Source organism: Tupaia chinensis, unplaced genomic scaffold (assembly GCF_000334495.1).
Source record: "Tupaia chinensis unplaced genomic scaffold, TupChi_1.0 Scaffold000528_1, whole genome shotgun sequence".
NCBI classification, from domain to species: domain Eukaryota; kingdom Metazoa; phylum Chordata; class Mammalia; order Scandentia; family Tupaiidae; genus Tupaia; species Tupaia belangeri.
In genome coordinates this window covers 6,271,008-6,298,210 of record NW_006160041.1, presented here as the reverse complement: position 1 = coordinate 6,298,210, position 27,203 = coordinate 6,271,008, and the positions used below count along the sequence as shown (strand labels likewise).

Sequence of the window (27,203 nt, the reverse complement as noted above, 5' to 3'; positions counted from 1 at the left end):
CCTGGTTTATACTTTTAAGGACTTAGCATAAGTGATCTGAGCCTGTTAACTCAAAGGCTGGTGCCTACAAATGCTAGAGATGGGTCTGCTGTTGTAGCAGGGGCTGTTCTTTCAGCCTGGGCCCAGGAATGAAGAGGCAGAGCAGAGGTACAGCTGACTCTCAGTGAGTGTAAGAAGAGAAATAAATCTTTGCAATCATAAACCCCCAAGATTCTGGGACTATTTGTTATGGTGGAATCATTTAGATTAAGGTGACTGACTCTAAAATGAAGAGGTGACATTCATTGAAAGGTGTCTGTGGGGCAGGACTGTCATCCAGCTGTAAGGGGGCCTACGTGTCCCTAGAGGAGGGCCAGGGATGTTCATGAATGATACGCGGAAAGTGTGCTTTCATTAGACACCAATACTGAGGGCTTACACAGGGAGAGAAAAGTCCAAGAGTTGAAAATACACTCTACTTTAACTATGGCATTGGCAGCACTTTCTGTTCTAGTATGCATGGTAGCCTATCCGGAAGAGTCTGGAAGAAATCCCAGGAGCTCATTGGAGTTCTACGGGTAAGTGTGTGTGCACAAGAAATGCCCAGTGGCTCTCAATGCTGCTTCTCAGCTGTCAGCACTCAAAAGCGCTTTGAGGCCCCTTTTCCAGTGATGCTTAATCAGCAGTAATCAGCCTTGCCTTACTTCCCTTGTTAACTTTTCCGAAATGGACTTTAGGACCAGACTTTTTTTTTTTTTTTTTTTGAGAGGTTTTTCGCTATAGGGCGTGTACGCTCGCCAGACAGACAGAGAGAGATATAGAGACAGAAAGCGAGAAATCACCCCCCCAGGGGGGATGGTCATGCCGCAATCCCTTCTCCTCCATTCTCCTCTTAGGATCTTGGGCACGCACACACACGCGCCCGGCGTGAGTTTTAAGCCACCGGGTCTGGGATGCGAACCATGGTTGACTACGTAGGAGTCCAGCGACATAGCCATTATGCTAACTGCTGGTTCCCAGGACCAGACTTTTGGGGAAAAACTTATAAAATGAGAAAACATAAAAAATGAAAAAGGCTGGCCGGTTCCATGACCTGGTGGATAAGGCAACTGGATTCCACATGGACCACTAAGCGAGTTAAGTCTCAGACCTGGCAGCTTGAACAGTATGCTGGGTACATGTGCATGCATGCCCCAGATCCCAGAGGGAGGGGAGCTGGAGAAGGGATTGCAGCATGGCCATGCCCTTCGGGTGTTGCTTTCTCTCCTCCCTCTCATTCTATTTGTCTGTGTTTCTCCAGTGAGCATACGTACCTTAGAAGAAAAATTAAATTAAATTAAATTAAATTTAAAAAAATTAAAAGCATGAATAATAGCTGCTAGTATGTTTATTTATTTATTTTTTAAATGTATCCCTTGGGTCAGCAGGTGGCATGGAGATTAAGGCGCTGGATCTCACACGGCTGAGTGCACGGTTCAAGTCCTGAACCTGGCAGCTTAAAAACTATGCTGGGAATGTGTGTATGCATGCCCAAAATCCTGAGGAAGAGTGTAAAGAAGAAGGGATTACGGTATAGCCATCCCCCGTGGGAGTTGATTTCTCACTTACCCGCTCTCTCTTTGGCCAGCACATGCGCCCTATGGCAAAAACCAAAAAAAAAAAAAAAGCATCTCTTATTTATGAATTTACACTCAAATATATCCATTCATCTGTTTCTCATCTTCTGAATCAAAAAGGATTATCTCAGGGGAACCAGCAGTTAGCGTAATGGCTATGTCGCTGGACTCCCACGTAGTCGACCGCGGTTCGTGTCCCGGACCCGATGGCTTAAAACTCACGCCGGGCACGTGTGCGTGCGTGCCCAAGATCCTGAGAGGAGAATGGAGGAGAAGGGATTGCGGCGTGACCATCCCCCCTGGGGGGTGATTTCTCGCTTTCTGTCTCTATGTCTCTCTCTGTCTGTCTGGTGAGCACACACGCCCTACAGTGAAAATCTCTCAAAAAAAAAAAAAAAAAAGGATTATCTCAGTGCATGGTTTTTGGATCCTATCAAATAGGAGAGGATTGTTAGAAGTAAGAGTAAGGTCTTTCTGACTTCGAACAAAGAAAAGTCACCTGGTCTTCAATGGAAGGGAAACCATGAATTTGGCCTAAGAAAATCAGATATAGACATTTGCGATGGTAGTTATTATCATCACCTTGTATCTAAACATTCTTTTTTAAAAAGCTTTCAAATACATGAGTTTAGTCATTCTTGATTACAGCCTATGAGATGAATAGAAAAGTGTCTTTTTATAGAGGAGGAAACTAAGGCTTATTAAGTTTATCTATTTTTTTTTTTTTAGTTTTTTTTTTTTTTTTTTTTTTGGCCATAGGGTGCATGTGCTCACCAGAGAGACAGTGAGAGGAAAAGCAACAAATCACCACCCTCAGGGGGATGGCCATTCCTTCTCTTCTGTTCTCTTTCTGAGATTTTGGGCATGCACGCATATGAACTTGGCTCAGTTTTCAAGTCACCGGGTCCTAGACTCAAACTATGGTTGGCCATGTGGTAGCCAACATGGCTCCCAAATGGAGCTGAATTTTAAAATAATAATAGTAAATAAGGAGTCCAGCCACCTTAACCACTATGCCACCTGCTGGGCCCTGGCTTATTAAGTTTCAATGACTTGTTCTCTGTTCTGCTACCACTATTAATATTGGTATTAAGGATATTGCTATACCAATTAATATAACCGTATGTATTATATGACATGTCACATTTATAATTATATTATATAAAGTACTACACATTATAGATTGATATATATTAATAGTATTTCAATAATTTATATAGTATCCTGCTGAGGAGGCTAACTGCTATAACAACTCGAAGATTTTAGTGACTCCTCACAGTTCATTTATTTTTCATTCATGCCACTGTCAGTGCAGGTTAGTGTCAGGATCCTGCGCTCCAGAGCTCAAAGACCCAAGCTACTGTAGGTCCTTAGCATCTCCTCCATCCAGATGCTAAGTGGAAAATAGACATGCACATATTATTGGCCAGGACTTGGAGCCTGGCCACATCTCCCTGCCAGAGAGGCTAGAATAAATGTATGCTAGCTCTGTGCTCTGAAAGAAGAGAACATAAATGAGAAATCCGTGTCACAAAAGTTATAGTGTTTATTCATAGTGATTCTAAGGGCCCTGTTTAAGATCTGTGGAACCATTATGATTCCCCACACTTTAAAGTTTGATGTGTTTTGACATATGTACACACCTGGGAAGTCATCACCGTAATCAAGATAATGAACGTATCCACTTGTCCCCATTAATTCCTCTTACCCAGAACCAGCAGGTGGCATGATGGTTGTGGCCGACCATGGTTCATGTCCCACACTTGGTGGTTTAATTTCTCACTTTCCCTTCCTCTAGCTCAGTCTCTCTATGGTCAAATTTAAAAATAATAATAGCAAATAAGATTAAATAAGTAAATAGTTATTTCCAAAAAAAATTCTTCTTGTCCATTTGTAATCTTTTTTTTTCTCTCTCTGTCCCACCCCCCCCAGCAACAAATCACCACCCTCAGGGGGATGGCCATTCCTTCTCTTCTGTTCTCTTTCTGAGATTTTGGGCATGCACGCATATGAACTTGGCTCAGTTTTCAAGTCACCGGGTCCTAGACTCAAACTATGGTTGGCCATGTGGTAGCCAACATGGCTCCCAAATGGAGCTGAATTTTAAAATAATAATAGTAAATAAGGAGTCCAGCCACCTTAACCACTATGCCACCTGCTGGGCCCTGGCTTATTAAGTTTCAATGACTTGTTCTCTGTTCTGCTACCACTATTAATATTGGTATTAAGGATATTGCTATACCAATTAATATAACCGTATGTATTATATGACATGTCACATTTATAATTATATTATATAAAGTACTACACATTATAGATTGATATATATTAATAGTATTTCAATAATTTATATAGTATCCTGCTGAGGAGGCTAACTGCTATAACAACTCGAAGATTTTAGTGACTCCTCACAGTTCATTTATTTTTCATTCATGCCACTGTCAGTGCAGGTTAGTGTCAGGATCCTGCGCTCCAGAGCTCAAAGACCCAAGCTACTGTAGGTCCTTAGCATCTCCTCCATCCAGATGCTAAGTGGAAAATAGACATGCACATATTATTGGCCAGGACTTGGAGCCTGGCCACATCTCCCTGCCAGAGAGGCTAGAATAAATGTATGCTAGCTCTGTGCTCTGAAAGAAGAGAACATAAATGAGAAATCCGTGTCACAAAAGTTATAGTGTTTATTCATAGTGATTCTAAGGGCCCTGTTTAAGATCTGTGGAACCATTATGATTCCCCACACTTTAAAGTTTGATGTGTTTTGACATATGTACACACCTGGGAAGTCATCACCGTAATCAAGATAATGAACGTATCCACTTGTCCCCATTAATTCCTCTTACCCAGAACCAGCAGGTGGCATGATGGTTGTGGCCGACCATGGTTCATGTCCCACACTTGGTGGTTTAATTTCTCACTTTCCCTTCCTCTAGCTCAGTCTCTCTATGGTCAAATTTAAAAATAATAATAGCAAATAAGATTAAATAAGTAAATAGTTATTTCCAAAAAAAATTCTTCTTGTCCATTTGTAATCTTTTTTTTTCTCTCTCTGTCCCACCCCCCCCAAAGCACTCACTATTCTGCTTTCTGTCACTACAAATAAGTTTGCATTTTCCAGAATTATACATACATGAAATCATGAAGTGGATGCCTTAATTTGTCTGACTTCTTTTACTCAGTATAATTATTTTGAGATTCAAACATGTGGTTGTATGTATCAAGAATATATATCAAGGAGGCACAGAGGTTAAGGTGGCCAGATTCTACATGGCTGACTGCATGGTTTTGTCCCTGACCTGGTAGCTTGAAAAGCACACCAGGTGCTTGAAAAATATGCTAGATGTATGTGTGTACATGCCCAAAGTCCCAAGAGGACAAGGGAAGTGAGAGGACTGCAGCATGGCCACCCCCTCCCCCGGGGGGAGCAATTTCTCTCTCTCTCTCTTTCTCAGGCAAATGCACACACTCTAGCAAAACTTAAAAAATAATTCATTTCTTTCTATTGATGAGTGGTGTTCCATCATATTGTTATAGCACAATGTTTTATTTTATTTTAAATACAACTTTTTAATGTTTGAGAACCAAGTAAGTCATTCTCTCTTGATTCTTTGCCTTATAGTTAGACTTTCACCCTTGACTTAATTCTTCTCCAAACCCATCTTCCCTATGGTGATATTCCCAGTACTCTGGAGTCATGGTGCTGTGGAATGAGCACCGCATTAGGAGCCAGACGAGCATGTCTGGAGACCCCACTCTCCCACTTAGCAGCAATAATACCTCAGGAAATTACTTAACTTCGCTAAGCCTTAATTTTTTCATCTGGAATGTGGTGATGATACCCACCTTAACTAACTACTTCATGGGATTTATTGAGGAATGAAGTGAGGTATGAGATGTCAAGTTAACCTATAAGCCATGACCATTATGGAGATGCCAGGTTTTACAGCAAATTACCTTCTCTCAGCTATTCTGCAGCATGAGGAAACTTTGGATCAAGATCACCTTCCAGGTGTCTTTCAGATTCAGGACACAAACCCTGGTCCACCATGTGGGAGTGTCCAGCACCTTGACCACCACGCCACCTGCTGGTCCCCTCACTTGTCTTTTGATGAAGCCTGGACCCCAAGATTAGTTTTTTTTCCTTCAGTACTTTTACCAGCCACCTTAGGATGCCCTGATTCCTCAACCTACACCAACACCTTTTGGTCAGTTCTCAATCCAAGGTACTCCCTACCAGACGTTCGTATCTATGTGGCTGAACCCTAGTAAAAATCAAAGTCTTGAATTAATACTACTGCCTCTTCAGGAACTCCAGATATATATCTATATATAGATATATAGATATATATCTATATATATATCTATATATCTATATATACCTATATATATATATATCTGTCTCTTTGCCTTACCTCTAAATTTTCTCTTCCCTTAATACACTCTATTAGTTCTCATTTTGTTTTGTTTTGTTTTTTATTTTTTTTAATTGCTAGAGGGCATGTGAATTTGCCAGAGAGAGAGAAGCAAGAGTGCAACAGTGAGAGAGAGAGAGAGTGAGAAAGTTCCTCCAGTGGGGCATGGTCACACTATAATCCTTTCTCCGTTTCTCCATCCCATCAGGATTTGGAGCATGCATGCACATATACCCAGCATGTTCTTCAAGGCACCAGGGCTGGGATTCAAACTGTAATTAGATATGTGGGATCTGGCTTTCTATGCATAGCCCTTAATTGATGCATTATGTAGCCAGTCCTAGTTTTTGCTCTTAACAAAATATTCTTTTTGGTCCTGCTTCCTCTCGTGTGGATATTTTCAAATGACTTTACTTAATTTGACCTGAACTCCTAGTATAGATTTTGGTAGAACTGACCCCATAATTAGTTAGAGAATATTATTTATGAAATTTGTGGAATCTATACCCATGGACTGAAATCAATCTTCCTTCAGCTTAGATCTTTGTCTCTCCCTTCAGATCTCTCCTTTTGCTTCCCTCATGGATCCAGGCCTTTTCCATGGCAACGTGTGTGATAGTCCAGCTATGTCCCCCAAACCAAAAACAAAATAAAAACAAATATCTCTTGAGAAGTAAAACAACAGATATTCTTCACCTAGCAACAAGAAAAAGCTTCCAACCCTAGGTGGGATGATCACGTTACCATTCCCTTCTCCATTCTCCTCTCAGGATTGTGGACATCCATTCACAAAAATGTAACAGAATGCGTTCAAACCAGAAAATGCTATTGATACCCAGTAGCTCAATGGAATATGAAGAACTGAGCATTACCAGGGGCATGAGGAAGTAACTTGCTGATGTCCTAAGTGATATTCAAGTTTGCACTGTAATAGTCGCTGCCATTTTGAATTGCTCTCTAGAGAGACAGCCTGTTTCATGGTCATGCACTGTTACCTTGAATTAGGTGTCACTTTGAAATCTACTCACTAGTTCTTTGGCCACTAACTGGCTAGTGGGAATACCAACTTTACTACTTACTAGCTTTTTTTTTCTTTTTTTTTTTGGAGAGGTTTTCTCTATAGGGCGCCTGCGTTCGCCAGACAGACAGAGACAGAAAGCGAGAAATCAACCCCCGGGGGGATGGCCACACCATAATCCCTTCTCCTCCATTCTCCTCTCAGGATCTTGGGCACACATGCACACACGCCCGGCATGAGTTTTAAGCCACCGGGTCCGGGACGCAAACCGCAGTCGACTATGTAGGAGTCCAGTGTAGTCAGAGAGACGGGGATGGGGGGGCACTCCCCATCGGCCTGGTCATGCCACAATCACTTCTCTCCACTGCCCCCTCGCTCCTTTCAGAATTCTGGCCACGCACGCACACATGCATGCACACCGGATGTGTTTCTCAAGGTGCTAGGTCGAGGACTCGTACTGTGGACTGACCATGTGGGATCTAGCTTCCTTAATCACCAGGTCAGAGTCAGCCCAAAATTCAGAGTTGTTTATCTCCTACAGGAAAAAGGATATAGAGGAAAAACTACTGATCTCTTTCACAGAAAGACTTTAAATATTGTCATTATTTGGATTCTTCTCCAAAGAAGTCCCTCAAACAAAAATTATGAAAACCAGTTGGAGTTCAGCAAGGTTTCCAGACACAAGACTAATTTTCAAAAGTCAATAGTGTCCTGTTTATGACAGCATGAGTTGCTTATGTAGATGTGAAAGAGAAAAGATACCATTCCCAATAGCTGCAATTTTAACCTGTGAAAAATTCCTAACAATATATGACAATACTTCACATAAAATTATCAATATTTTGAAAGCTGTAAAGACATGAATAACTGGGAGGACTCAGCATAGTAGAAATGCCTTCTCCTGAAGTATATTCAAAATTAATGCAACTCCATTTATTAATTAAAATTGCAATGATATTTGCAACTTAAACCGATTCTAAACTTCATATATAAGTAAATTAAATAAGACGAAATTGAAAAAAGCATTCTCGTACATGAAATATAGAGTAATACCAACTAAAAAGCACAGTATTGATGCTATAATTGTCAAATAAGTCAATAGGCTGAGACAAAGAGCCCAGAAACTGACATATAAATATAGAAGAAGATGGCTCATGATATATGTGGTATGTGAATCAATGAGTATAAGATAGCATTTATAATAAATTATGTTAGAAAAAGTGACCATCCCAAGGAAAAGAAAACTAAATTTACTATTTTACAATATAAACAAAAATCAATTCTGGGTATGTTAATTATTATACATGATTTTAAAAATCCTCTAAAATGTTTGGGCAATATATTTATGATATTAGACTTGATTAAATGAATAAGACACATGAAGAACACTTAATTTTAAATTTTGAATATTTTTAATTATAAAGTTAAAATATTAGTCAGAAAGTGGAAGATATTTGCAATGTATTAGCCAAAGAAATAGTACCCTGGGTATATAAAGAACTTCAATTAATAGGGGGTCAGCAGAAGGCACGGTGTTTACATTACTAGACTCCCACATAGCCAAGCACAGTTCAAGTCCTGGACTCACTGGCTTGAAACTCATGCTGGGCGCGAGTGTGTCTGTGTGTCCAAGATATCTGGATGAGAATGGAGAAGAAGGGATTGTGGCATGGTCATCCCCCTGGGTGATTTCTCGCTTTCTCCTCTCACTGTCTCTCTCTCTCTTTCTCTCTGAGTGCACATACCCTAAGGCAAAAACCTCAAAAAAAAAAAAAAGAACTTCAATTATTAAATGAGAAAAAGAGTAAATCACAACAATAAAAAGGGCAAAATGAAAGAACAAGTAATTTTCAAAACAGTAACTCAAATGAAAATATGAACTATGGTAATTCTTTCTTAGCATTAGGGAAATACAAATTAAAATCATAAGAATATTTTATTTCTCCCATCACACTAGCAAAATATTTTAATCTATAAAATGTTGTCAAGAATTCAGAGAAAATGGTATCCTTGTGCATGGCCTAAAGGAATGAAAATTATTATAGCCACCTTGGGATATAATCAGTAGCGTCTAGGAAAACTGCAAATAAACATATCCTATATCCCAGTGACCACAATCCTGGAGCTGCAACCTCAAGGAGCACATAAGTGTGTGTGTGTGCATGCAATACTTGTAATTGAAAAAAACAAAGTTATAAACCAGCCCAGTTGTGGTGGCAACTTGGGAAGCCCAAGTTTGTATCTTCAGTTGACCTCATACACCAGGCACATACCTCATACACATCATACATGCACCTGTGATCCTAGTTTGGTGGGAGGCAGGGGTAGAACGGAGGTGTGATGAGACTCTGTCTAAGCTACCTTCCCCGCTCCCTCTTTATCTTGAGAGAAAGAAGTAAAAATAAAATTTTAGAAAAATAAACAATCTTATGTCCAAAAGCAATGTATAAATATACATAGATAAAATGTTATATAGCTCTTTTTCAAAATGAACTAAATCTAATATGTATTCACATAACTAAGTATTGGGTCATCAGAAGTCATGAATTATTTTTCTGTTTCGCTATGCAAAACATGTCACGACTTTCTGATGACCCAATAGTCTAAAACCATAAAATGCATAAAAGTAAATACTGTTTATGCATAAATTTAGAGCATTTATGTGTATATACATTATGTATACGTTATGAATACATATATGAATGAAAAGGTGTGAAAATGGAAGAGTACTCACCAAATTCTTTTTTTTTTTAGTTTTTTTTTTTTTTTTTGCCATAGGGTGCATGTGCTCACCAGAGAGACAGTGAGAGGAAAAGCAACAAATCACCACCCTCAGGGGGATGGCCATTCCTTCTCTTCTGTTCTCTTTCTGAGATTTTGGGCATGCACGCATATGAACTTGGCTCAGTTTTCAAGTCACCGGGTCCTAGACTCAAACTATGGTTGGCCATGTGGTAGCCAACATGGCTCCCAAATGGAGCTGAATTTTAAAATAATAATAGTAAATAAGGAGTCCAGCCACCTTAACCACTATGCCACCTGCTGGGCCCTGGCTTATTAAGTTTCAATGACTTGTTCTCTGTTCTGCTACCACTATTAATATTGGTATTAAGGATATTGCTATACCAATTAATATAACCGTATGTATTATATGACATGTCACATTTATAATTATATTATATAAAGTACTACACATTATAGATTGATATATATTAATAGTATTTCAATAATTTATATAGTATCCTGCTGAGGAGGCTAACTGCTATAACAACTCGAAGATTTTAGTGACTCCTCACAGTTCATTTATTTTTCATTCATGCCACTGTCAGTGCAGGTTAGTGTCAGGATCCTGCGCTCCAGAGCTCAAAGACCCAAGCTACTGTAGGTCCTTAGCATCTCCTCCATCCAGATGCTAAGTGGAAAATAGACATGCACATATTATTGGCCAGGACTTGGAGCCTGGCCACATCTCCCTGCCAGAGAGGCTAGAATAAATGTATGCTAGCTCTGTGCTCTGAAAGAAGAGAACATAAATGAGAAATCCGTGTCACAAAAGTTATAGTGTTTATTCATAGTGATTCTAAGGGCCCTGTTTAAGATCTGTGGAACCATTATGATTCCCCACACTTTAAAGTTTGATGTGTTTTGACATATGTACACACCTGGGAAGTCATCACCGTAATCAAGATAATGAACGTATCCACTTGTCCCCATTAATTCCTCTTACCCAGAACCAGCAGGTGGCATGATGGTTGTGGCCGACCATGGTTCATGTCCCACACTTGGTGGTTTAATTTCTCACTTTCCCTTCCTCTAGCTCAGTCTCTCTATGGTCAAATTTAAAAATAATAATAGCAAATAAGATTAAATAAGTAAATAGTTATTTCCAAAAAAAATTCTTCTTGTCCATTTGTAATCTTTTTTTTTCTCTCTCTGTCCCACCCCCCCCAAAGCACTCACTATTCTGCTTTCTGTCACTACAAATAAGTTTGCATTTTCCAGAATTATACATACATGAAATCATGAAGTGGATGCCTTAATTTGTCTGACTTCTTTTACTCAGTATAATTATTTTGAGATTCAAACATGTGGTTGTATGTATCAAGAATATATATCAAGGAGGCACAGAGGTTAAGGTGGCCAGATTCTACATGGCTGACTGCATGGTTTTGTCCCTGACCTGGTAGCTTGAAAAGCACACCAGGTGCTTGAAAAATATGCTAGATGTATGTGTGTACATGCCCAAAGTCCCAAGAGGACAAGGGAAGTGAGAGGACTGCAGCATGGCCACCCCCTCCCCCGGGGGGAGCAATTTCTCTCTCTCTCTCTTTCTCAGGCAAATGCACACACTCTAGCAAAACTTAAAAAATAATTCATTTCTTTCTATTGATGAGTGGTGTTCCATCATATTGTTATAGCACAATGTTTTATTTTATTTTAAATACAACTTTTTAATGTTTGAGAACCAAGTAAGTCATTCTCTCTTGATTCTTTGCCTTATAGTTAGACTTTCACCCTTGACTTAATTCTTCTCCAAACCCATCTTCCCTATGGTGATATTCCCAGTACTCTGGAGTCATGGTGCTGTGGAATGAGCACCGCATTAGGAGCCAGACGAGCATGTCTGGAGACCCCACTCTCCCACTTAGCAGCAATAATACCTCAGGAAATTACTTAACTTCGCTAAGCCTTAATTTTTTCATCTGGAATGTGGTGATGATACCCACCTTAACTAACTACTTCATGGGATTTATTGAGGAATGAAGTGAGGTATGAGATGTCAAGTTAACCTATAAGCCATGACCATTATGGAGATGCCAGGTTTTACAGCAAATTACCTTCTCTCAGCTATTCTGCAGCATGAGGAAACTTTGGATCAAGATCACCTTCCAGGTGTCTTTCAGATTCAGGACACAAACCCTGGTCCACCATGTGGGAGTGTCCAGCACCTTGACCACCACGCCACCTGCTGGTCCCCTCACTTGTCTTTTGATGAAGCCTGGACCCCAAGATTAGTTTTTTTTCCTTCAGTACTTTTACCAGCCACCTTAGGATGCCCTGATTCCTCAACCTACACCAACACCTTTTGGTCAGTTCTCAATCCAAGGTACTCCCTACCAGACGTTCGTATCTATGTGGCTGAACCCTAGTAAAAATCAAAGTCTTGAATTAATACTACTGCCTCTTCAGGAACTCCAGATATATATCTATATATAGATATATAGATATATATCTATATATATATATATATCTATATATACATATATATATATATATCTGTCTCTTTGCCTTACCTCTAAATTTTCTCTTCCCTTAATACACTCTATTAGTTCTCATTTTGTTTTGTTTTGTTTTTTATTTTTTTTAATTGCTAGAGGGCATGTGAATTTGCCAGAGAGAGAGAAGCAAGAGTGCAACAGTGAGAGAGAGAGAGAGTGAGAAAGTTCCTCCAGTGGGGCATGGTCACACTATAATCCTTTCTCCGTTTCTCCATCCCATCAGGATTTGGAGCATGCATGCACATATACCCAGCATGTTCTTCAAGGCACCAGGGCTGGGATTCAAACTGTAATTAGATATGTGGGATCTGGCTTTCTATGCATAGCCCTTAATTGATGCATTATGTAGCCAGTCCTAGTTTTTGCTCTTAACAAAATATTCTTTTTGGTCCTGCTTCCTCTCGTGTGGATATTTTCAAATGACTTTACTTAATTTGACCTGAACTCCTAGTATAGATTTTGGTAGAACTGACCCCATAATTAGTTAGAGAATATTATTTATGAAATTTGTGGAATCTATACCCATGGACTGAAATCAATCTTCCTTCAGCTTAGATCTTTGTCTCTCCCTTCAGATCTCTCCTTTTGCTTCCCTCATGGATCCAGGCCTTTTCCATGGCAACGTGTGTGATAGTCCAGCTATGTCCCCCAAACCAAAAACAAAATAAAAACAAATATCTCTTGAGAAGTAAAACAACAGATATTCTTCACCTAGCAACAAGAAAAAGCTTCCAACCCTAGGTGGGATGATCACGTTACCATTCCCTTCTCCATTCTCCTCTCAGGATTGTGGACATCCATTCACAAAAATGTAACAGAATGCGTTCAAACCAGAAAATGCTATTGATACCCAGTAGCTCAATGGAATATGAAGAACTGAGCATTACCAGGGGCATGAGGAAGTAACTTGCTGATGTCCTAAGTGATATTCAAGTTTGCACTGTAATAGTCGCTGCCATTTTGAATTGCTCTCTAGAGAGACAGCCTGTTTCATGGTCATGCACTGTTACCTTGAATTAGGTGTCACTTTGAAATCTACTCACTAGTTCTTTGGCCACTAACTGGCTAGTGGGAATACCAACTTTACTACTTACTAGCTTTTTTTTTCTTTTTTTTTTTGGAGAGGTTTTCTCTATAGGGCGCCTGCGTTCGCCAGACAGACAGAGACAGAAAGCGAGAAATCAACCCCCGGGGGGATGGCCACACCATAATCCCTTCTCCTCCATTCTCCTCTCAGGATCTTGGGCACACATGCACACACGCCCGGCATGAGTTTTAAGCCACCGGGTCCGGGACGCAAACCGCAGTCGACTATGTAGGAGTCCAGTGACATAGCCATTACGCTAACTGCTGGTCCCTACTTACTAGCTTTTTGACCTAGTACAAAACACTTCACTTTTCTGAACTTCAGTTTCTTCATCTATAAATTTAGAATAATAAGAGTAACAATTTTATAGCACTAAAGATTGAATGAAAAAAATGTACTTCAAGCGCTTAGAATAATGACTAATATAATAAATGTGCTTAATGGATGTCAACTCGTCCAATAAAATAATAATAATTATTATTGCTGTGTCTCGGATCCTTAAAAAACAAATCTCCTCTTCTCTATTTCAAAAGAGTTAAACATCCTCAGTTCCAGAATTGGTCTGCTTGTCTTATTAGTTCTTTATCCAAATATGACAAAAAGCTGAAAGCACTGAGGTAGATGTAATATACTCAACCTCACTTATAGAACTCAACAGTTGGGACCAGCAGTCAGTGCAATGGCTATGTCACTAGACTCCCATGTAGCTGACTGTGGTTCGAGTCCCAGACCTGGTGGCTTAAGCTCACATGGGTGCGTGTGTCCCCAAGATCCCGAGAGAAGAATGGAGGAAAAGGGATTGTGGCAATGGCCATTCCCCCTGGGGGGTCATTTCTCACCTTCTGTCTCTTTTTCTGTCTCTCTGGCAAGCACATGCGCCCTATAGCAAAAAGCTCTCCAAAAAAAAAAAAAAAAAACTCAACAGCAAAATATTTTTAATATCTCAGTAATTATGACTCCATCCCTGGAATTTCTATCCCCAAAAGAGAGATTTTAAAGAGTGAAAATAAAATAAGTCTAACAAGAAAATGGTTGGGTTTTACTTTTTTGTTGTTGTTTTATAGTTTTTGCTATAGGGCACATGCATTTGTGGAGTTGGGTGCCAAGAGTGAGAAATCACCTCCCAGGGAGATGGCAACACCACAATTCCTTCTCCACTCTCATGATTTGGGGCACACACGCACACAGGCTTGTTGTGTTTTTAAAGCCACTGAGTCTGGGACCAGAACCATGCAATTGCTTTCAGTCATGGGTGGGATCTACTACCTTAACCACCATGCCACTGGTTGGCCTGAAAATGGTGAGTTTTTCTTTGCCATATTTAAAAAATAGTGCTTTTGCTTATGATGCATATAAAGTACTTTTTTTTTCTTTTGTCATTTATATGAAAGAATCTTGGACTATTTCATGTGTTTTTTTTTTTTTTTCCCCAGTTATAGGGTGCATGAGAGAGGAAAAGTGAGATTAGATTTTTGCCATAGGACATATGCACTTGCTTGAGAGAGATAGAGAGAGAGGGTAAGTGAAAAATCATCCCCCAGGAGGAATGGCTACACCATAGTCCCTTCTCTTCCATTCTCCTCTTGGGATTTTGGGCATGTACACACATGCATTTGGTGTGCTTTTCAAGCCACTGGGTTAGAGACTTGAACTACAGAGTTGGCCACATGGGACCCAGCACCATAACTACCATGCTGGCCTTACCAGTATATTTGTCAATTTTTCAAGCCACCACGTCCGGGGTTAACCAAGCAGTTGGCTCTGTAGAATCCAACTGCCTTAACCACACCACTGGCTAACCCAAGACTTTTTTTTTTTTTTAATTGCCAAAGGACTTGAATGCTTGCCAGAGAGTGAGAGAGAGAGAGAAAGCCCCTCCTGATGCGGCATGGCCATGTCACAGTCCTTTTTTCTCTATTTCTCCATCTTGTCAGGATTTGGGGTATACATGCACACATGCTCAGCATGTTTTACAAGCCACTGGGTCCAGAATTTGAACCACAGTTGGCCATGTAGGATCTGGCTCTCTTAACTCCTAGGCTACAGAGTTAGCCTGAATCTTGGACATTTTAAAGTATTCATGAGACGTTATTCAGAATTATCCCAAACCTGTAAAGCAAGCTGATTGTCCTCACTTGCTAGTAGATGGTATTGGGCAAATATATGTATGACTTCCAGAGACCAGGGAGGACCTGGCTTGCAGAGCACCGTCTGAGGCAGCAGCACAGCGCGAGGGCCATGGCCTCCCAGTCCTCCCCACCCTCCCACCTGATGATACTGAGGAACTTCCTCAGGAGTTTGATTTTGGCAGGCCCAGGGCTGAGAGAAATACGGATGCCTATCCTAAGGAGGCTATTCCCCTGTAAATGTTTATGACCCATTTTATTGCTGACTTCCGAGCCTCAAAGGAGGAGCCACTGTTTAGTTCGAGAATAAAAATGAGCCTCTCTCAGAAGCCATGGAGTTTGTTCCCTGGGAAGATGACAGGCTGAATCTTCATTAAACTGTTGAGGAATCGTGGGCTGTGTGTGTGTGTGTGGGGGGGGGGGACTCCCTCTTGCCCTTCCCACAATGGTTGACAGCAATTAGGCTAGAATGTGTGGGCCTCTCAGAGCCTTTTGTTTGGTTTCTATGGTTGTAACCTCAATTAGCTGCTCTGCATGGACAAGAAAGAGAATGTAGCTTTCAGCCCTGGTTCAGCGACTTTAATGGGCTCTCTCATTTTCCTTTCCCCAACACTGGGTTTGGTAGAGGCCATCTTTGTGGAGTGATTGAAGTGTCCCGTCAAAGCTCATTGCTTATAGTGAGGGGCAGTAGAAGAGGTATGGGGAAAATGCCTAGGGAGTAACAATTTTGCTTGATTCCATGACTTCTCCTCGCCCTCCCAATAGTATTGAACTGAGGGAACTGAGGTCCTGCAGAAATATTTGTGCCAGTCACCGAGATGTGGGTCCAATCCCAGTTCTGCCCTTTCTAGGCAGTTTCCCAACCAATGAAATGGGTTTAGTACTACTTGGTGGAGCCTCTGCATTTAATAAAGAAAAGAGAGAGTGTAGAGAACTCAGCACAGGGCCTGGCACGTAATACTCCCGTCCACATTTACAGACACACACAGGGCTGAAGACTCCCTGATTCCAGCAAGAGCCTGAAACATCTGTGGCAGTCCGAAGGGAACAGTAAATTCTAGAAGTCACTGAGAAAGCCTGGGTTTTCTCTCTTCCTAAGAGAAGCTTTGGTAGGGACCAGCCCCATAGCCTAGTGGTTAAGGGAATCTGATTCTACATGACTGCCCATGGTTTAAAGGGATGGTCACACTACAATTCCTTCTCCCCCATTCTCCCCAGTGGCTTGAAAAAGATGCTGAGTGCACGTATGTGTGTGTGTGTGTCCCAAATTCTGACAGTTTGTAGAAATGGAGGAGGAGGGATTGTGGTATGACCACACCCCATTGGGGGTTGCTTTGCCTCTCTATCTCTCTGTCTCTCTCTGTGAAAAACGTAGCCTAGCTGCAGCAATTGTCCTCCGGAGATTAAAAAAAGAAAAAGTTTCGTAGCTTTAGCCTTAAGGTATTGTACACATGCCAGTGCATGTACAAGTGCACACACACATACGCACACACATACACACACACACGCCTGTTTCCCAAGTGCTTCTGATTCATAGCCAGATCCCTTCGTCCTACCTGCATGTCCTGCCCTATGGCCTTGGTGATGCCATTATAAGATGAACCAATAGGAAATGGTTAAGCAGCCCCCAAATGTGAGCAAAACTCTTAGTCATGGTCTTTCTTCCTTCCTCCCTCGCCCTGACACAATCAGAAGGCAGCTTGTTGTGGCTTGTGTTCCAGAAAGGTAGAGAGAAGTGTACAGTCCTGCCTTCGAGGCAGTTACTCCTGGGCATGGTGGGCTTGTGAGTTGCTACTAACAGATGGTGTAAAAGGAAGTAGTTCCTGCCCTGGGGGAGGTAAGCTGGGAAAATAAAACTAGCACACCTGAAATAATTAGCCACCAATTAAGTGCTAACTCGTGTGCTTTAGACCCAGAGTTAGAGTGCGGTGTAGGCCAGAGTGAATTTCAGGGCAGACGCTGCCTCCTAGGACCTAGTACTATGCCTTGTGGCACAATTGTGCAATATCGTAAAATATATATGTTGTAATATATATATTTTTTTAAAAGAGAGATTTAAATATATATATGTTGCTTTATATATATATATATGTGTATATGTATATACACACACATTATATATATACATATATATAAAATTTTTATTTTTTTTAAAGAGAGAGATTTTTGCAATAGATATGTGCGCTCTCCAGAGAGACACAGAGATAGAAAGCAAGAAATCACTACTCAGTGTGGGGGGTGGGGGGATAGTCACGCCACAATCCCTTCTCCTCTGTTCTCTCTCCTCTCAGGATCTTGGGCATGCATGCACAAGCACCTGACATGAGTTTTAAGCCACCAGGTCCAGGATTCGAATCGCAGTCGACTACTTGGGAGTCCAGTGATATAACCACTACCCATCTGCTGGTCCCTAAAATATGTATTTTTAATAAATACCTATGGCAAATTTTCCCACTTCTTTTCTTAAAAATTAGATCAAATGGCCAGCAGTAGCACAGCAGTACGCAACACTCTATGATGTTGCAGCTATAGGGGAATATCTTGCTGTACACACCAGTGCGAGCATGCCAGGTGATCCTGGCTAGCTGAAGCCAGGGGGTGGGATTGTGGCTTGAAGGCCCTGTGGGGAGTTCCTGCCTTTCTGTCTCTGTCTCTCTCATGGAAGAAATAAACTATCCAAAAATTATTTTTAAATTTTAATCCATTTCATTATAACATCAAAAACATAATCCCTTGTCCGATGGCACATACACTTGCCAGAGAGAGCTGTCGGGGGAGGTGTTAGTATGAAACACCTTCCAAGGGATCATGGTCATTCCCTTCTTCTCTAGTTCTGCAAACTGTTGGGATTTGGGACTTGCATATATTCGCATTTGGCATCTTTTCCAAGTCACTGGGGCTGGGATTCAACTGTGGTTAGCCATGTGAGTTCTGGCTGGGCTTAACCACTTTTGGGGCTGGGCTCAGCCCCAAAAGATGTTTTAAGAAAAAAAGAGACCTCCATTTCTGATCCCACAGCCCTAACAACTCATTCATCAAAGACTGTGGCTCACTCTAGTCTCTCTAGTGTTTAACTCAGTGCCTGGCACTCAAGGAGTTCAGTGAATGTCTGTGAAGGGCACCACCATTTTTTGCTATGAGGAATATCCACATAATGACTTTGTAAAAGGTGCCATAATGACCTTGTAAAGGGTGCCAAACCCATGCCAGGTTCTCTACTGTGCCCTCCCAGTGCCGATAGGGGGTGGTGGCATGCTGGAGCTGAACGTGGTCAGGCAACCCGGGGAGTGCTCAGGAGCATCCACCTGCAAGTGTATCAGACCATAGAACCGTCCTGAGCTATGGGAAACATGGAGAGCATACTTCTCCCTCCATGCCTGGACAGTCTTAATATTTCCCTACTGCCTATTGCTATAAAACAACTCTCATTCCCAAGGTATCAGTGCCAACAAGTTGTGTGGCTTCTGCCCACCTGCTTTTCATGTAAAGCAGGCTTACCTGCTGGTACTTGTACAGCTTTGAAGAGTCGGCCTTGGGCCCAGTCAATGTAAGACAAATTAAGCTGATTCAGGTTCTCCTGTCTAGGATTCTCCCCACCCTTCCTTTTCCCACTAAATAGTTTAAGGCATAAGTGGGCTGGATGAACCATACCTTTGATCTGAGTTCACTGAATGTTTTAGTTTCTCAGGGCTGCTGTAACAAATTACCATAGACTGGGTAGCTTGAAAAAACAGAAATGTGTTCTCCCACAGTCCTGGAAGCTAGATCTACAGAATGAATGTATGGTAGGGCTCTAGTAGTTATAGACGATCCTTGGCATTCCTTGTGAAACTTCACGATCAGGTATGCAAAGAGAGCGCTTCAGTGTTTGACAAATAGTCGATGCTTAATACTTCGTAGACACTCCTTGTTTCACCATTGTCTCGTCCACACCTAGCACTGTACCAGGCAAACAGCAGTTACTCAATAAATGCTGGGTAAATAAAGGATGATTGGCTATACTTTGTTTCAAACTGGAGATGGGTTTGATATTTCAAGGTGCTGGGCATATAGAAGTGAACAAAACCAAGTGTCTACTCATGAACTTCTTACTTAGTTGGATATAGTACTAGGAAGGCTTCATCTGCTCCCAGGTTCAATATCCCAGTTGGCTAATTTGAAAGTAAGTATACTTGGTAACCTGGAGGATCACAGAAAGCCAGAGGAGTAGGATCAATTATATTATCAGAGATGTCAAAAGACATTTTCTCCAGAAGGAGGATTTATCAGTGCTGCTATTACCTTTGTCTTGGCCTGAGGCACACTGAGAGTTCGCCTAGTGTAGTAGGTTGAACCATGTTCCCTAAAAGATAGGTGGAAGTCTAAACCCAGAAGCTGTGAATGTGACCTTATTTGAAAGTAGTATCTTTGCCTGAGGCGCACTGACTGAGAGTTCGCCTAGTGCAGTAGGTTGAACCATGTTCCCTAAAAGATAGGTGGAAGTCTAAACTGTGAATGTGACCTTATTTGAAAGTAGTGTCTTTAACATGTAATCAAATTAATATGAAGTCATACTGGATTAGGGTGGGCCCTAAACCCAATCGTTGGTGACTTTAAACAATTTGTTCTTATTTTTTTTACATTTAATTACTGTACATCCTTACAGCAAGAGTATACTGCATGTTAGTCCAGTAACTAATGTGATATTACCATATACATTATTACCAACAGATAATTTTCCATTTTTGTGTCCATTAAATGTTTTGCTTTTTTCCCACCTTGATTGTCTCCTTCTTGCCTCATCACTGATGTCTTCTTAAGACACATGAAGCCAGCAGGTGGCATAGTGGTTAAGGTGCTGGACTCTCTAACATAGGCAACTGCAGTTTGAGTCCAGATCTGGAGGCTGCTTTCTCACTTTCTCTCTCTGGTGAGTGTATGTGCCCTATAGCAAATTTTTAAAAATAATACATAAAATTAAATAAATAATTCTTTAAAAAAAGACATAAAGATATTCAGAGAAGAAGACCATGTGAAGATGGAAGCAAAGATAGAAGTTAGGTTACCTCAAGCCAAGGAATGCCAAGGATTTTTAAAATAATTATTTTATTTAATTTTATTCATTGTCATTAATATCATTATTATTATTATTTTAAGTTGACCAGAGAGAGAGACAATGGGAGAGAAGAAAATTCCTCTTGGGATTTGAGGTTTTGGTCATGCATATACACATGCCTGGTGTGTTTTTCAGAAAATTCCTTTTGGGATTTGAGGTTTTGGGCATGCATATACACATGCCTGGTGTGTTTTTCAAGTTGTAGGGTCTGACACTCAAGCCACCCGGTTAGACAGGTGGGATCTAGCCACCTTAACAACCTAACAACCGTGCTACCTACTGGCCCCAACTTTCTGGCCTTGTAAAACAAATTTACACTTATTTTCATCTGTAAAGTAAGCAGCAGGTGCAGGGAGGCTTTTCTCATCCTACCCTCTCACCTTTCTTAGAACAGGAAGATTAGAGATGTGACAACTGGCTCAGGAAGACAGCATTCTCCCCTTCCCCATTTCTTTTTTTTTTTTAGAGTTTTTTTGCTATAGGGCGCATACGCTCACCAGACAGACAGAGAGAGACATAGAGACAGAAGGTGAGAAATCACCCCCCAGGGGGGATGGCCACACCGCAATCCCTTCTCCTCCGTTCTCCTCTCAGGATCTTGGGCACGCACGCACCCGCACCCGGTGTGAGTTTTAAGCCATCGGGTCTGGGACGCGAACCGCGGTCGACTACATAGGAGTCCAGCTACATAGCCGTTACACTAACTGCTGTTCCCCCCTTCCAAGTAAACTAATTTAACTCCAGCCCACCCCTGTCCTGTGTGGTATAAAACCGCCAGCCAACTGGACTTTCCTTCAGCAGCCTTTGTCAGTGCCCTTATGCACATATGTAGTAAGTTAATCTGTAAACCTTTTTTACTTATCAATCTGTCCATTTTTCAGTGATTTTTTTTTTTTAAGTAAACTCTAGAGACCAAATTCTGTCACCCCTCTGGTGGGAATATAGGTAAGATTTTAATGAATTATCATTGTTTTCTTTTTTTTTTTGGAGAGGTTTTTTTGCTATAGGGTGCGTGCACTTGCCAGAAAGACAGAGAGAGGCAGAGAGATAGAAAGCAAGAAATCACCCCCCGGGGGGATGGCCACCCCGCAATCCCTTCTCCTCCATTCTCCTCTTGGGATCTTGGGCACACATGCACATGCGCCCAGTGTGAGTTTAAGCCACCAGGTCCGGGACTTGAACCTCGGTTTACTACATGGAAGTTCAGGGACATAGCCATTATGCTAGCTGCTGGTCCCATGAATTATCATTGTTGAAGTTGATGATGTACATGGATATTTCTCACATCCTTCTCCTCACTTTAAAGTACATTTGAAAATATCCTCAGCAAAATGTTTAAAAATAGTTCTAGAGCAGGTGGCATGCTCAGAATCTTAAGAGGAGAAAGGAGGAGAAGAGATTGTGGCATGGCCGTCCCCTCTAGGGAGGAGTGATTTCTCACTTCCCCTCTCTCTGTCTGTCTCTGGCCAGCACATGCACCCAATGGCAAATAGCTAAAAGAAAAACAAAACACACTAAATTTTAGAGGGCAGGGTATGGGACAATAACAAGCATTACAAACAAACAAGCTCCTACTCTATGTTAGGCCCTGTGCTGAAAGTGATAGTCTAATATTAGGGTAGGAGTCAGTGCTGGAGGAGAGAAGGAATTAGTGTCTCCCTCCCCACACTTTTAACTCTTGGAGTAAAATGCATAGTACCCACTGAACTCTAACCATGTTAAAGGAGTAAGAGTTCTTCTTTTCTCTCAGTCTACCTTATGACTTCATCTCTAAGGCTTTTCTTGCTTGGAAAGGTGGGCCAAGAGCAAGAAGGAAAAAAAAGAGGGGGAAAGAGGAAGAGAGAGGAGATCTTGCTGTAGGATCGGGTCTCGGCACTGCCTCCACACCAAGCTAAGGTCCTCAGTAATGTCTCAGTCTGTGGAGACACTTCTGCAACTCTGTTGGGATGGAGAGACCCAGTGGACTGATTTTGAAGGCCTCTAGTTCTTACAGGAAAATACACCAAGGAAATAAGGTATTGATTCACATTAGCCTGAGACGGTTTTTCTAAGAAATGAGTCCCCCAAATCAGCCCTCAAATGACCTTTCAAAATCTAAATAGGCAAGCAGGGAAAGCTATTGCTCATTAAATATGTAGTGCTTGTTTTAATTAGTATGTTAACATTATGTCAGATTTATGATACAGTGTGTTCTTTGCATGCACTATAGAATATGTTGGGAGTCCCCCGCATAATACCAGGTTCAAATGTGTGCATATTTTTTTAATCATTTAATTACTAAGACAGTGTAGTAACACATACCTCTTAGAGAACACCCATACAATCGCCTAGATAGTATTTCCTTCATCAGTAAAAGGGAGTTGTATGAGTCAGTCTCTTAAAATCTGAGTCATGTGGGGGACAGCAGGTGGCCTGGTGGTTAAAGCACTGGACTCCCACATGGCTGACTGCCATCTGAATCCTGGTCTTGGCAACTTGAAAATTGTGCTGGGCACATGTGCATACAGGCCCAGAATCCCAAAAAGAGACTAGAGGAGAAGGGATTGCAGCGTGGCCATTCCCCCGGGGTGGAGGGTGATTTCCCACTTGCCCTCTCCATATCTCTTGCTCTCTGGTGAGTGCATGTGCCCTATAGCAAAAAAACTTAAAAAAAGAAAAGAAAAGAAAAGAAAAGAAAAGAAAAGAAAAGAAAAGAAAAGAAACGAAACTGAGCCATGGAACATGATTTTACTATTTTTCAAAAATTATGAGGCCCAGCTATGGCACAAGTGTTCTGCAAGGCTGGAAGTCACATAGCCAACTGTGAGCTTAGATCCCTGGGTCAGCCTTAAAACACACTGGACATGCATTCGCTGGCGTCTAGGGGAAAAAGGGTCATAGCATGACAAGACCCTGTTGAATGTGCTTTCACTTTCTCCCACTCACCCCTGTGCACATGCAGGTGTCCCTATCATAAAAGAGCATTATTATAGATTTGTTATTATAGTTTTGTTTTTATAAGATTTTATTGATTGTATCTGGAATTTATAGAAAACCAACTTGAGGTCTTGAAACAGGACTCCCAATTAGAACGTTGTTCTAAAGGAAAATGAGCAGTTCCACTTTAGCATGCCCCTTTCAGGAACACGCCATGGCAAAGATAGGGCTGTTGATACCATGTTTACTCCATTAATACCACAACTTCAAGCATTTATTGTGTCCTTCTTATGTGTGGGGTATGCACTCTGACATGGCTCTCTGAATCTGTAAACTGGGGATAATAATATTGGGTCATCATAGAAAAAACATAGAAAAACACGTCATGACTTTTCTGAAGACCAATAGCACTTGGAGAATAACAATGTATGTTAGCATATTAAGAACATGAGAGACTACAGTAAAGCAACCTGTATAGTACTTTTTATTTTTTTCATTTTTAGTGTACCTGTTAATATCCTACAGTATTATATGCCATGGCATATGAGTTTTGGAAAAGCTATAGACGTTTAAGAAAAGGTGACCTGGGCTAGCAGGTGATGTGGTGGCTAAGGTGCTGGACTCCCACATGGCTGACCAGAATTCAAGTCCCAGATACATCGATTTGGAAATCACTCCATGCACTTAGCATGTGTGTCCAACATCCCAAAGGAGAGTGGGAGAGAAGGGATTGTGGCATGGTCATCCCCCCAAGGTAGGATTATTTTTCCATCCCCGCTCAAGCCCCTCCGTGCACTGTATAAGAAAAAAAAAAAAAAAAGAGGATGATTTCTCAATCCCCGCTCAAGCCCCTCCATGCACTGTATAAGAAAAACTGAAAAAAAAAAAAAAAAGAAAGAAAGAAAGGTCACCTGGCCTTAAGCCAACTGCAAGTGGAAGAAAAGTGAGTGTGAATATTCAGCAATGGTAGGACACATTCCTGCCAGTTTTGTGGGACAATACAAGGTCTTTAATTCAGGCATACCTGGGTCCAGATCTTGGGTCTTTCATTCCCTAGCTGACTGAACTCAGCCAAGTTACCTAACATCTGGGTCTCATGTGACCAAGGAAGAAAGATACCCTTCTCATAATGGCATTTTCAGAATTAAATAAGGTAAGTACCTGGTGTGTAGGCTATACTGGTGTTAGTTCCCTTCTTATCCTGAGCTCCAAGACTTACATTGTATTTGTGCCTTTGCTAATAAACCCCCACAGGGACCCAAACAGACCAATGACTAAAGGATCTCTTCCTTTGTGAAAGGCTTCATTTCAGGATTTATCAAAGGCCAGGTGATGGTAACAAGCTCTTGCATTTACAATGTGAATACATTTCTAAAATCTTGACGTACAGATGCCTATTTCAAGAATGTGCCTCTTGTACAAGGTGAAGGTCACAGGTCCAGAGAGACTAAGAATCCTGTTTCTCTAAGATCGCATCTGAAAGTTAAGACTCTACAAATGCATTGTCTAAATCACGTCCACGTTTGCTTGCTCCGGGCTCATCCGGATCCTGCCTCAGCACAACCCTTCGTTCTCATCTCCTACATCAGTCTTAACAGGCTGATGTAGCAGATAAAACTAAATTTCAAGGTCAAATGGAAAAGAACCTGTGCGAAATCATTCCCCTTGCAAAGTGACCTTTGCACTGCGCTGTTGGAATCGAAGGACCCAAGTGTTCCTAGCCTCCTAAGTACCCCTGCCCACGCACACTGAGCTTAAAGTTCAGGAAGTAATAACAAAGGAATGAGAAGCCCGATCTCAGGCCTCTGAAGAATCTCCCTGTCTGCGCCTCACCTCTCCCTCCTCCTGGGTGTGTCTGTCGGGGAAGGCCAGTGAGTAACCTGCACATTTTTTTCCGTCTTGGCCCTTCCCACCCAGACGAGAGGACTGAGTGGCAGACAGGCAGGCAGACGGTGGTGAGTCCTGTTCAAGCATGCAAGGAGCACACCTGCACCCACACCCACCGCCTGGACCCCTCGCCTCCCGCACCCCACCCCTGGAGGAGCCAGGGCACCGGCCAAAGTCTGGAGGGCGCCTCGGCTCCCGCTCCCGATGGTAAGGCTGCCCGCAGCAGGTCCACTTCATTCATTGTATTTGCTTCCATGTTGGCTTTTCTTTTCCATTGTGTTTGGGTGGGAGAGTTTGAAAGATTGAAGGTGTTTTGTTTGTCTGGCTTGTTAGTGCTGCTAGGTGGTCCCAAGACAAAGAAATGTCTTTTCCCAGCAGGGTTTATTAAAACTTGTAACCGGATAGTCTGGCCTTGGAACCAAACTTAACATACTGATTGTCTCTGGTTAGTTCAATTTACCCTTAAGACCATATAGCAAAACAAAAACAACTACTTACCAAATTGGTGTGGAGGAAGAAAACGTCCTAAAAATTGTGGACATTCATACACGCACTGCTGACTAATTGAAATGTTGCTTAATTCTTACAGACAAGATGTTTTCACCTCAGAACAAAACAAACAGAAAGTCTATTTAAAGGGTTTCAGTGTTGAATGTGAGATGCCAGAGGTGGAGTTTGAGAAAAGAGTTAAGAGATAAGTAGTTCTAATTAAATATATGTTCACATGGAAGGATTGAATTCAATCTGTGATGTTCTGGGGTGGAAACAGCCTGATGTTCAATGTGGGGTTCATGTGGTATGTGAGAGAACAAACTGAGATCTTTGTATAGCCTGTTGAGAATTCTTTGAGGCCACAGTCAGCGGGCAAACAGCGGAGGCTGGGAAGCAGGTTTTTTGGTTTGGGGCTGGTGCCAAGGCTTCTCCCCCATTGCTGTGGGTGAGAGAGTAATTCAGACTAATCAAGTGCTGCATTGTTAACAGGCTTCTGGGTTTCAAATATTTATTCTAAACACTAGCTGTAGAGTGCACTGGCATGCAAAGGAATAAAATTGCTTCCTCTGGTTCCTGGCCTTGCCCAAACTTTAATACCTGGGAAGATTTCAAGAAATGAGATGTAGGAAAGATAAGGTGATGTGTAAAGTTAATTTGAGACTACACAGCTATAGTGTGGTTGAAACAGCCCTGTGCTTTTAACAGCCCTGAGGAATTACATCGTGATCACATTAGTGTGTGAAGATGCTGAGCCAAGGGGTTTGTTTATAGGAAGAGTGGCGTAGGAAACTGCAACAGGAGTTGGCCCGAACCAGAAGCACTACCATGACACATACATGTTTGACTCGTGCCCAGGTGTCCCTGCAAATGCAACCCAAGTTCATTTGGGGCTCCTCTCTGCAGGCAGCTTAGGGATTCTCTAAGGACCATAGTCGTCTGTACTTAACATTTCTAGAGTAACAATGAAGAGCAACCCTAAGAAAATAATGTAGTGGCATGGCACTTGTGTACACTGATGTGCTTGCTGGCATATAGAAACTGGGTGTGTAGCCAGCTGTGAGCGAGTGTGGGAGGGGTACAGGCGAGGGAAAACCCCCTTCTTAGAGTACATGCCCTCTTCGAAGTTTCAGGAAAGCACAGTGTGTCCACTGCTGACGAGCAACCAGTAGTTCCTCATCACTGTCATCATCAGTGCTCCTGTGGTGATAATGCCAGTAGCTTGCATTACAACTTTGGGTTCCCCTTGGCTAGTTAATCAAAAGCAGAGATTGACTGCGGCCCCATCAGACAGATCAT

General features: G+C 41.7%; 1 protein-coding gene across 2 annotated transcripts in view; it reads left to right on the top strand.

The window, feature by feature from the left end:
- Window positions 1–27,203, top strand: part of STON2 (stonin 2) — a 130,283-nt gene that overhangs the window by 44,329 nt on the left and 58,751 nt on the right. Inside the window, exon 4 of one of the 2 annotated variants that reach the window (XM_014591076.1) lies at window positions 25,446–25,622. The exons of the other annotated variant lie outside the window; for it this stretch is intronic. Within the exon in view, the coding sequence (XP_014446562.1) occupies window positions 25,446–25,622 (177 nt within the window). The remainder of the gene's footprint in view (window positions 1–25,445; window positions 25,623–27,203) is intronic. 2 annotated transcript variants of the gene reach the window in all.